Here is a 13,328-nt window from a genome sequence, read left to right as displayed (position 1 = left end):
GGTCAGTGAAATTTCATCTTCATTCTTATCATGATCATGATTAATGCAACATTTAATAGGAAAATGTGTCAGTTCATCAGGCACTGAAGGAAACTTGGTCCTAAAATCTCGGGTATAATTATTTTTGTCATACGATTGTGATATTTTCTCATTTTTATTTGCTACGTTACAAATTTCATTAAAAGCGATTTGGGAATCAGAAGGTGACGCAAGACTATCTTCTTCCTTTCTGCAGTTCTTTAATGATAAATGACCGGTATTCATGCATGTATTCCTGGAATCATTCACCAAGTAGGTTTTCCTTCGAATATTTAACTTTGGATTCGACAACTTATTTTTTTCTTGCGAAACGAAACTAGAAATGGGCTCCGTAGTTAGTTCATACTCTTTATCATATTCTAAAATGTCATTCTCTGCATGAATACTTTTGCTTAATCGGTTAATAAATTCGGAAGCTGAACTGATCCCAATTTCCTTTTCAGATGGATAATCCGAATCATTTTCGACGTTTCTATCAAGATGGTGTACACAGTCTTCAGCTTCTTTGTAGTCTATCACAGTCGGATAAGTTACTTTACAGCAGTCTGTTTTATTTCCCAAGTTCGAGTCCAAGTTGCCAACGCATCTGGAATCCAAACTTTCACCATTTTCAACGTCATATGAACATTTGAAAATGTAATCATCTGAAGTCATGAAAACATTAACATTATCTGAAACCATGCTCAAATTGCAAGAACTATCCAAATCTTCACAAGAATTTAAAGCAGAAACTTCTATAATATTATGATTATTGTAACTGCAGCTGACATTTTCAATTATGCTTATAGAACTGTTTTCTACTGTATTTGTTTCTGAAGCTGAACCAGAAACAATGCAGCCATTTCTGAAAGAATTTTTATGATCAGGGAAAACATTTATATTTCGAAAGTTTTCGGATTCTATTTGTATACCATCACTTTGTGTAGTAAAATATGTTGTAGTTGTTACGGTTGATATCGTAACAGTTTCAATTTCACACAAATTTTGAAATTCTTCATTTGTTTCTTTGGCGTCACTGACAGTTCCAGATTTTCTAAATTCATCATGAGTCTTATTATTTATATCAAAAAATGTCATTTCATTTGCACGTTCTTCATCAGTTATGGTATCACTAAATTTAATATTGCGCGTATTTTTAGCTCCAAAAATTTCATTAATGTTTTGTTGCTGGAATCCCCTTTTTTCACAAACTTGAATCGAATTTATATCCATATTATTACAAATATTCGCACTTAAATGAACTTCTGAACCTACGGAATCGCCTAGACCTGAATCGTGATTTTGTTCATCAGATTGCAAATGCACATGAGCTTTGTATTCTTCAAATGGAATAAAAATATTTTTTTTTGCCCATTTACTATTAATACTAAACGTATGTTTTAGGGGTGACAAACTCGGAATTACTGCGTCTACAGCCTCACCTAATAATATTTTCTTTAATCGTTTCCGAAGGTCCTGAAAATACTTATTCTCTTCTTCACTATGTCTAATGCAATTTTCTATAACTTTATCTGCAGAACGCGATAATGTTAGAAGATCATTAATTATAATATTAGCATTCATAATAATAACATAATTTAAAATCTTTAAACATATAATCAGGAAAGAAATCCTTTGTGTAACACATAATGGCATACAAATTATTTTCAAAATGACTAAGTTTAACTAGCACTAAATATAAAATGAACAGAATATAAAATTGAAAAAATTACAGACTTTACTCCAGATATAGCTTTCATCAATATTCTTTAATCTTTCGTCCTTAAAATTTTATGAAACATTGCCATATATTCATTACTAAATATAACATATAAATATTTTCGGAATTTTAAGTACGTTTATAGGAATATATTAAATATAATGTAACTGTAAATGAAAAATGTAATCTTATAAAATATGATCTTATAAAATATGATTTATAATTGCACAAAGAAACAAATAATATTAAAAATTATTTCTCACTGAAGAATATATTTTATTAAATCAATACAAAAATTTCCCATGAAGAATTAAAGTATGTTTTACAATTCTGGCATCAATCTGTTTTTGTTATTGTTCTCTTCAAAAATCCTTAAATTTATCTGAAATATTTAATGAAAGGAATTTATGAAAACGGTGCATTTTGTATATTATTGAAAACATGGGCAATTAATTAAAAAAATCAAATACAAAAACATTTTTTCTTTTTAGTATGAAGGAACTTGAATAAAAATTTAATAACGCATTTGATATCGAACGAAAAAAATTTCAATTACGTACTTAACGATTTCATTCTTGCAGACGATGCTTTTTAGATAGAGAAATATGATGTAATAATTAAAGAAATAATTACTAGGCGCATATTGTGTGATATTTTCAAAACGAAATTTTTATTTTAAAAGCCTCTTCATTCAGGATATCATGGAAAGCGAAAAATAACATAAGTAACAAACATCGTTTCTCACAACAGCGAAAGATATCATGTTAGAAGGTAATTACTGCGTAATCCAGAAAAGGTTTGGCAACACAAAAATTGCTTCATATACAGCAATAATGATTTCTCTCATGTTTCAAACGTCTTTCGAAAAGTAAACTATATATCTTTCTCCATAAACTTTATATTTCAGTAGCGTTTAAAATAAAGCATTAATACTTTCAATATTAATTAAAAAGAAATCTTTCATTAATTTGCTAATATTATAAATAATTAATTTCTTAATATGATAAAATCACAGCTTCAGAATTTCTACAACGAGAATTAGTACTTCGATTTAAAGAGACTATATATAGACAATGGTTTTTTACATTTCGTTCTTCAAGAACCTAATGATCCTGTATAGTAGTACCCGAACTGAAATGCGATTCATCACCACCTGGAGTTTGTCGACTGGGTCTGGGTTTCTCTCCAGTCGCTTTTTAAGACGGAGAAGGAACAATTTTGCATTGCCCCGTACACGTTCTTAGGGTGTAAGCGGTTAGAACGCGCAACTAACATCTGAAGTATCATTCCCGATTAGGATATGGTTGATGTTTCATGTTTCCTGTTTTAAAAAATTGAAAGGTCTTTTTACAGAGTAACATAAGATATTATGTTTTGCAAAAGCGATCGGATACTTTTGATTTCTAAAAATAATGCAAACTGTTTTAAATGTATTAAACTGAAACTATAAAACAAAGTTGAGTTGTTCTTTTACTCAATGTTCTTTTTATACAAAATATTTTCCTCAAATGTAAGATAAAGTTAAAAAATCAATACCTTCTCTTTTGGGTGGAAACACGGCATCATAAAAGTGATCGAATACTTACTATTTTATATTAAAAAAATCTTGAAACATTTCTAATATTTTTTGGAATCGTTATTAGTTTTCAAGCACAAAGATTTGCATTTTTATATGGATTCAGGTGGATTTTTTATTAATTTTAGTTTAGTTTCCACCATTCATATATTACTAATTTCAGTCGCTGCTTTAAAAAGACTTTGTATATCAATATACACAGATGCTGTTTAGAAAGTTTTATCATTACGTTCGTACAAAATCGAAAGTTTCTTCGACATATAATCCTCGTCTCCATGTTACACGTTCCAACACGTTCATTTAGCCACTGTTTGACGTCTCTAGCTTCTTCCCCCTGACTCTTTTGAATGTTATAATGAATAAAATTAAAATAATTATCTTCGTGTAGTGACATTTTAAAATGAGAAAGAGTGTGCAGGTTCCAAATCTTATGAACATCAGGGGGGGAAATGACAACGGGATACGTTTCATTGCCAGAAATTTTTTGACCAAAACGAAATTGTCCACGGCGCATTGCCATGTAGCAGACACCAGATATTCATTTCAGCATTTTCAGACCTGCTGCTTGCTTTCGTTTCAAATATGGCTTCACCGTGTGTCTCAGGGGACTTCACCTTATCAATTAATACTTTCCGATTGAAAACGATCAAGTTGATTACCGTTCCTAAGATTTCAGAAGGGAATTTTCTGGGGCCTTAGTAAACCTTCTTTAGTTCAAAAAAATTATTGTCTTTTATTCTCAGAATCATAAGCAAAGCATCATATCCAGACACATAAATTACTTAAAAAACCAATTAGGATCAATACAGAATTAATTCAAAAAAACCAATCAGTCTGTTATTTGGGTTAAATCACGATATGCAGATATTAGAGATGTGATCATAACACGCAAAAATTTGTTTTGTTTTGTTTTGCTTTGCAATCAGTGCATCAGGAAAAAAAGAGAATAACCTCTTATTTTGCCAAGAATCTCGCACAACAGTTTTGTGAGTAGCAGCTTTATTGATGTTAAAATCTTTATTGTTATTGAGCTTGTAGAGACGGTAGGTTTTTTTTTAAAGCAAGAGAGATGAAAAATGAGCAATACCCTCGCCGGGATTCGAACCACGGACCTCTCGAATACGTGCCAAGTGTGCTGACCACTACACCAAGAAGGCATGCTAAAAAGGAGGGAGAAATACCTTATATACTTCCCCTTTTAAAGGGCTGTTGGGAATTAGGGGACCCAGTCACCGAATCCTGGTGGTGGAGAATCATTATCCATCACCGCTTTTAGTTCCACTGTAGAGACATTAGGTTATTTTGAAGCAAGAGATGTGAAAAAATGAGCAATGATCTCGCTGGGACTCGAACCACGGACCTCTCGAATACGCGCCGAGTGTGCTGACCACTACACTACGAAGGCATGCTAAGAAGGCGGGAGAAATACGTTAAAAGTTCATAAGCTATCATTCGAAGAGACACGTGATGATTTTTCAGCAACAATTGTCTAACTTTTTCGATGTTCTTATCTGCTCGAGACAGCGAAGATTTATCATCAGTATGTACTATATCCAACGCAAAAATCGTACGTACAACAATAGACAATGGATAATATTAATGCTTGATCGCATATGTCTTACAAAATATTTTAAGAGTCTCCGTGGGTGTTTTTCGCGTTTTACAGAGAAGCTTTACTGTTGTGCTTTGCACAGCCTTCGAATTGATGGCAGCTGGTGTTCAGCAGATGAAAGTATATTATTGAATATTTAAATTCTACTTGCAAGCAGACGATATTTAGGAAAAGCAAACTGAGTATCATAGTAATAAATGCTTTCAATTTTTTTTTAGCAGGTTTGGTGAAATGTGCTGAAAATTAGATCTTAAGTTTTGTTAGATGCACCATTATTTATACTTCTCATCCATTACCACAAGAACAGACGACTTGAAGATATGGCGTGTGTCTCATATCAGGATGTCTTCTCCATTAAAATCTGCTTTTAGAATTAACTTCAAGTTTTATAGAAATAGGGATTAAAAAAGCCCTCCCGACAGCGATATTACGCGATTTAAAATTAAGTTGTTAATTTGGATAAAGTAGTGAACGGCAATCCATCAAACTTAACCATGCTAAGAATCATTGTCATATTTTTGAGTAAAATAAAAAAAATACGAAGCATAAAAACTAATATTCCCAAAATATTTTATTACTTTTACACGCGCATACTTCAAGGCATACGATTACTCCCCCTCGTCATAAACCAGCCAACTACAATCGCTTTGGCATACTAAGGCTTATGACCTATGATAGCATCAGCTCGTTTAATGGAAATTACAAGAAAATAGAATAAAATACTCATAATAGTTTATATTACCTATTTGGGGTTTATACTTGTGAAATTTGATGTCAACTAAATGACACTGAAACTGCGCAAAAACTAATTTAACTGTGAGGACTAAGTTTAAAATATTTGACTCACTATGTTTTAGCAATTACTTTTAGTTCCTGAAATTTGTTCATGTATACAAAATAGTTCAAAAACTAATTTATAAAATTATGCAAAATTTAGACAACTTAAAAATTCTGAACAGAAAACAATGCCTCTTGACTATTTATGTAATGATTTTAAACCGCGTATTTGATTATTTGATGGGAAAGTAAACAATTTCTCACGTGACATTACAATCTACGTATCACGTGCAGAATGTGTGTGTCCAGCACATGTACTGATTGTATCACGATGTCGCAGTGTCACGTGTGGAAAATCTGTCACCCTTTAACAAAAGATAAGTGGGTGCCAAAAAGAATGGAAGCCAAAACAAAATATCTAGGACTTTGCATGAAGTGGTTCTAAAAGTCTATCAGTTATATCAACATTTTCAGAGGAAGTAAGTTTATAGGACACCTGGACTGCACCATCAGTAAGTAGGTACCATCCAGCCATACAGTCGCATAGAAACAAAGAAATAAGTCACAGAGTCTCACTTTCTTCGGTCTATCGCTATGTCTAGCAAGAAAACAGAGAATCATAAAAAGGATGTGAAATACCCTTATATTAAGAACTCAATTAGATTGAACATAAGGCACTTCTTATGCTTACAAACCAGCCAGCACGTATGGTATATATCAAAAGTAATGAAATCAAATTAAAGCTAAGCTAGATCTTAAGCAGCCAAAGGCTACGCAAACACTTATTATCGCGTAAGTTGGATAAAACCTATACCAGCGTGATAAGCTCTACTGGGAAGAATAACGCTACGCCGAAGACAGAATGCTATCGAAGAGCTGCAACTAGTAATGTGGCCTTCAGCAGACGAAACACTCTGATTAAACAGTCTAAAACATTCCTTTAAATACTATCTCTTTCTACCTCATTTCAATACACATGAGCTAGAATTAGTATTCTGGCAGAAAAATGGAAAGCGAGAATGACAGTAAAGGTATTGAACATAAAATAGTTGGTTAGGCAAAAAACAAAAATAAAAACGTACGTATTTATGTCAGTGGTGGTAACATTTTAAGGTATATTATAAGCATACATTATGTGCATTTCGTATAAAGAAGGCGTTAAAATTTAAAGGTGCAGCATTAAAAGCACATGCTATAGGAAAAACGCATATTTCAGAATAAACATACATTATATGTACATACATTTTAGGAAAGAAGTATTGACAAACTTTGTTGTTAGACTGTACAAAAGCATATAACCATTTAAACCAGAATCTGGTGCCTGCTCATTGGTACATACCAGTAAACACGTAACTATTGCTACTAACTATTACACGTAACAATAGATCAAACAAATGCTGTCACGTAATTTTGTTATTACAGTAAGCAGCTTGATTTAGTATTGGTATGCTTTAATATTGTTTATCGCATATAAAGACCCATTAAGTTTAAAAGGACATGCATAAAGTTCATTATTTTAGTTGAAAGAATGGAGGAAGGATTTTGGGATTATACGCCTCAAAGCTGTCTTTTCAGACATGCTACTCTAACAATAAAAGCTGTGGTTTGAGGAGAAAAGGATGTGCTTTCAGTAAGTATTTTTTGTACCGGATTGGATCTGTTGGAGTGGAATGACAGCGGAAGGATTTTATAAAGTAAAGGCAAGATATTAGTCGACAAAGACACCTGCTTTTGCGTAGATGCCTCTCTTCATAAAGCATCTGTTGCAAAAATACGAAAAAAGTGGCTGTGACCAGATAAAAGCTGACCGAGGAAAAAGGTGGCAAAGAATCGTGAATCATCTACTTCAGTGATAAACTCTTGATCTCTTTTATGCTGTCCCGCTCACTTTCTTTTGCCCAATTAACAATCCAGGTAATTTTGAATTCTGATGTTGATTTTGGACATTTGACTGTAATACCTGTGAAGCCAACATTATTCACTTCTTCTCTGGCTACTAAGTCCTCAGTTCATTTTCTTCATGCCATGCATGTGTTTAAATCCATCTTAGATGAAATATCGTCTGAAGGTTTCTGCATAGTATCTAACATAAGTCCTTCCTGATAGATCCTTTATTTATGATAATATGTGATTCATATAGACTGTCGAAGCGAATAGTTAGTCAGGAGAGCTGTATGTCATCACGAGATAAATGATTTCTTTGTCTCCTCAACTACTACAAATGAAAAACAATAGGAGTTCCCTTTGGTAGACGGTTATCTTTCCATTTTGTGCCATATATTTTTGTTGTTGTTATCTAAAAGTGCCTCTGCCAATTTCATTCTCGATTTTTGATCCGTCAGTGCTGGCGAGGGGTCTGGTGATCATATTTATGGCTGTTTCAAGAACGTGCTCTAATTTGCAGCTGGGTGTTTCAGGGGAATTTTGAGGTCTTATAATTACTGTGGTTGAATGCTGTGTTTCATAATGTTGATATTATGTAAGTGGAGAATTCTTGATTTTATTATGCTTCCTTCAAGATACAGAAAGTGGGACTTTTGGCCTGGTTGCTACATCAGATGTAATTCGAAAGACTTTTGCAATTTTTAGATGACATGGCATTGTACGCATCGAGAATTTTCTGGTTACTCACATATATTTTCTGTGCCCACACCATTACTCTGCATGCAATTATATCTTCATTGACCCTTCAGTGAAGTGAATATGTATTTTCTAGAAATTATTGAAGATAATTAAAAATAATACATGTATGAGATCTTTCGTGAGAGTTTTCTAGCTTTGAAATGTTTTGAAAAGAGGTGTTGCTGACATTTCTTCTAAAGAACGATCCTGTTGCATACTCGTGATGACATACATCCTGTTACAAATGATGGGAACATTACAACCTGCTGTGTGTTACACAATTTGTGGAAAACTATTACAATGAAGATGATAAAAATGAGGCTCGCACTTAGATAAAGATATTGGATGTCTTTGAACTCTTAAGTATGGTGTTGTTGGAAATGATTACCTGCTTTATTAAGCAACCGATCATGACGTGATTGACTTTCTTAGAACAATTTATCAAATGGAGAGAAAAAATGCAGTATTTCTGGTCACTAGAGGAAACCAAACAAATTTTTCAAGTTTAGGCATCAAAATGCCGAGCAGACAGCAACAGAATCGTGACAGAGCAGGACTATACATGGCTCTTAATTTTAGTAACTACCGAATAGCACACAACATTGAGACAAGTTACATCCGTCCATAAACTAATTTAGTCATTGACCAAGGTTCATATTTCAACTGATACTTCGGCATCATTCAGTGTAATTCTGGTGGTCAAGAGTACGGCGACGATAATCTCTGAGCTACTGCGAACATGACACGCTATTCGATAATTTCTACTTCCAAGTGTTTCAAGTGGCTAACGTTATGAAAAGATAGCATTAAGCAACAGAAATCTGTTGCCAAAAACTCATATGAACTGGTATTAAGCGTATGATTAAAATATTAAAATGTGACGTATTTTTATTGTCACATTAGCGTGTTTCTCTTCTAGTCTAGTATTCTTATTAGTTCATTCCTTTAATGGAGAGTTCTTTAACCTATTCCAATTATATAAATGTCTTTGATGGCTATATATATCATTTTTACATCATCTTTTCTCTGTAAAATATATTATTAGAAGAAATATTACCACTTCCACGTCATGAACAGCTAGTATAGGAATAACCTACCCTTCCTTCAAATTTTGCTGATCTAAGTTCCATAGAATTTACAAAGCGCTGCGCAAATTGCTGCAAACGAAATGGTGTCTCTTTCAGCCAACACAAGAATGTTACGTAGTGTCATAAAATATATACAATGGCAGTAAAAGCATACGCTTCGAACTACAGACCAAATATACTGAACTACAGCTAGACTGCTTTGAACTAGAGCTATGCAAAACTGGAGACCTAGGGCAAAACTTCTTATGGAAGCATTCTTCTCTCTTTTTTAACATACCAGGTATTACTAAAGTGAATTTTATTATAATCATAATAGTTTTTAAATTGAATATTTTTTCATTTAAAGTTATTTAAACAGTAATGCACCTTATATTTTTGTACATATAATTCTCATGGTTTCGGTTTAATATGCATAGTATAAAATATAAACTTGTAAATTTTAAACAAGTACCTTGATTTTCCTAAGAGAAACTGAAAACGAGAAGAATCTAATGAACTCTTACTGATTGTATTATAAATCTTAATTAATAAAATTATATAAATAAGACAAAATTAATGTAACTGATTTAGTTATCAATTTAATGATCAAGTACTTGTATAAAATATAGAGTTTAAATTTCAAGACCTTCTCAAACCATCACTGAATGATACGCAATTAAAGTGCGAGATAACTCAATGTTTGATTTTAAAAAAAGAAAATAAAAAAAAAGAAGTTTAATACTTTTGATCCTGATTCTAAGTTTGTATTTTTTTAATTATAATAAAAAATGCATACAATTTTACATATTTGAAATACTATACGAGAATCTGGATGCTTGAATAAGGGAGCCTCGCTTGCTGACTGTTTAATGAGATCATGATTCAAGCACTTTGTTGACGGAACTGCATTAGAGTAGCAACTTTTACAGGCATAATATACTTGCAGTGTGTTATTGAACTGATCTCTTGCACACTGGCACTTCAGGAAATTTAACACTTATTCGCATATTTGTATAATAAGATCCTAAAAGTTTCTTTTAAGTCACAAGCTGAAAACAAATTTAACTCTACATTCTGTTAGCAACTTAGAATTAAAAAGAAGATATTAACAAAAGTATGCAGAAAACAATGATTTGATGCTGGTTGTAACTAACTAATAATGGTTTATGGAAAAAAATCATGTTCATGTTTTTCTTTAGGAAATCATATAATCAAAACCATTACTTTTATACACTAAGCGAAGCTCAATTAATCCTAATCATATCAGTTTCAACCCTAGTTCTTTAAACAAAAACTCATTAAACTCGTACAAAATATAGAATAAATAAAAGAAAATCAAAATTCAAAATTCATACCTTGAGGTGCACATGTTCGAGTACAGGACAATGTGCATTCAAAATTCAGTAGGTGCCTTCCTTTTCCCACAGTGCGAGAAATACATGAATACATTCATACATACCTACAGAGCATTTTCATTCTTCATTATTATATAATATTCAAGACTTGTTTGCTTGTTTGAAAGAAGACTTTTGGTTTGAAAAATAAACGGCTTTTAGGAAAGATTTTTTTGATAATTTATATGCATTTCTTTTCATTAAAGGAATTTGATTGCTAAAGTTCCAAAATGAAAACAAAATGAATCATTTTAATAGCATATCATATTCTAATTACTTTATGCTATTTCTCAACTACTTTTACAATGAATGAGAAATTTATTAGTACCTAAGCATTATGAATGTTCTAAACATTGATAACACTTCTTTGAAATTTTTTATTCGCAGCCATGAAATCAAAAGTCAGCTGGACGAAGTGAACAAGTGGGTTTCTGACGCCGAGACGAAAATTAAAACCGACATTACGAGTTCGAGGAATAAGATACAGTCAGAACTCGCTGAAGTAGCAATGGTGGTCGAGGACACAGCCAAATACAACGAAGAACTGCACAGAGCAATCAAGAAACAAGCGAAAAAGATAATGGTTTGTACGGACTTCATATTCTTTTATATCAAACCAAAATAGTCTTTTGAGATTCAATCTTCAGTAAAATATTTCTGACTCTGCCATGGGAGATTTATTAGGAATAATAACTGGGGGAATTTCGGTCTGATAGTTTTAAAGATAGATTCAGAGCAAGTATTCCCTTTAATGATTTTGAGATAAAATAATATATTTCTGTGGAATCCATTGCAGGCATATCTCACAAGCACTTATTTTAAAACTAAGACGAAAAATATCAAGATATGACTCTAAGATCTGTTGAAAGACCTGAAACGAAAATGGCGGTCTTTTTTTAAAACTGAGGAATTGTTATTTGAATCTGGAGCATTTTGAAAATTTGGCGACTTTAAGTAGTTGCATTAACACATAAGTACTCCTTTGTCTTTGTCATTAAAATAGTTGAGTAATCTAGATGTAAAATCCTTTCTTAAAATCAGATTTCCTTCTTTAATATTCATTAGTCAAATAACGTCACTTCCTTAATACAAATAAACTTTTTTTTCCGAAGCAATAATAAGTAGGACGTTAGCAGAAAAAATTATCATTGCACGGAATTTATGCTCTTTTCAGAGAAGCTATATTAATTTTTTTAATTTTAAGTGAACTCGAATTTTGAATAAAATAAATTGAAAGAATTGCCCAGATTTAGAACTTAAACAGAGAAATTTTCATTTTTAATTTTTCAAACTCTAATAAAAGAAAAAAGTTACAGAAAACAATTGTTATGGGAATTTTTAATTCAAATATTTTAGCACTGCCAACTCGGGTAAAAGAAATTATAGCACTTACTTGAATAACGATGAATAATAAATACAAGTAAGGGGTTATACGTATAATTTGCCTACAGTATATAAAAATAAATATACCCATATCATACAGATAACTTTCATTTTGTATAATTAATTAAGTTAGTCATTAATTTTAGCTATATTTCATTATGTACATATAAATGTTTGCACATTAAAAGTACAAAATTTATACAAAATTTATTTATTACTGTGTTCACAGTATTTATTTTTAAGTGTATCGGTCACGTGAAAATGAGTGATAGCATTGTAAAAGTAAATAATTACTTAACAAAATATAACACTGACTATAAGAGTACTAGTTTTGTTCAAAAGGTTTGTTTAAGACTATGACAAGAATTAAAATATCTGTATTAAGACTGCAAAACTATAAATATTGTTGCGTTCTACGGGTTCGTGAATTTGAAGTAATTGATGACAACACTTGATAAAGAATCAAAACACAATTTATTTAGCCTGTGTTACTCAAGACAATTCCAAAATCACGTCTACAGTCGTCGAAAAACTACGACAAACACGCTGAAACAAGCAGCAACACAGCCTTTGAGTTATAACGGTGAAGACAGCTTCACGACAAAACACAAAAAGTACAGCTCATGACTCAAGCTCTCGGAGTTCAACATTCTCAAGATATAACACTTGACGATGCACTACTTACTACTCCACGTACAGGCAGGGTTTATATAGCTTTTGACTTGCCTTCGACAACATTTGGGGTAAATCGGTAAGAATTTGTTCTAGAATGTTGTTCTCCATCCGTCTATGGTAAGTCGATAATTTTGTCGTCAAATACCTCCAAATGGGAACTTTTGCGCCAAATCTGGCAACCATGCCTTACCTTGCCATTTTCTGGCAACCCTAAATCCGCCTTGAGGAGAATCTATCTTACCGCAGCGGGGCATTTCGTATCAAAATAAAAAATCTGACGTGGACACTATATGACTGCTTTGTACGTCCTATTAAATTATACACCTTTTTTTCCTGCACTTCATTTAAAACGTATTTCCTCAAATTAATCTAACTTTAATTAACCGATTCCTCAAGCCACGATGAAAATCACTTAAAAAATTGTAAATTTTGAAATCAAATATCCCGGTCAATTTCTACAGTACGGAGTCAATCTTTTTGTCGT

General features: G+C 32.2%; 2 protein-coding genes across 4 annotated transcripts in view; one reads left to right on the top strand and one right to left on the bottom strand.

Moving 5' to 3' along the window:
• LOC118182364 (cytochrome b5-like) overlaps window positions 1-13,328 on the bottom strand; it is a 121,737-nt gene that overhangs the window by 81,913 nt on the left and 26,496 nt on the right. The gene's annotated exons all lie outside the window — the stretch shown is intronic.
• The window catches only part of LOC118182363 (uncharacterized), a 37,217-nt gene that overhangs the window by 4,400 nt on the left and 19,489 nt on the right, over window positions 1-13,328 (top strand). For both annotated transcript variants that reach the window (XM_085819271.1, XM_035351698.2), the window contains exon 2: window positions 11,174-11,369. In XM_085819271.1, the coding sequence (XP_085675397.1) occupies window positions 11,174-11,369 (196 nt within the window). The remainder of the gene's footprint in view (window positions 1-11,173; window positions 11,370-13,328) is intronic.

The sequence above is a fragment of the Stegodyphus dumicola genome, chromosome 6 (assembly GCF_044657685.1).
Source record: "Stegodyphus dumicola isolate Sdum_Otavi_A_Nest chromosome 6, ASM4465768v1".
Taxonomy (NCBI): domain Eukaryota; kingdom Metazoa; phylum Arthropoda; class Arachnida; order Araneae; family Eresidae; genus Stegodyphus; species Stegodyphus dumicola.
This window is presented reverse-complemented; position numbering and strand designations above follow the sequence as displayed.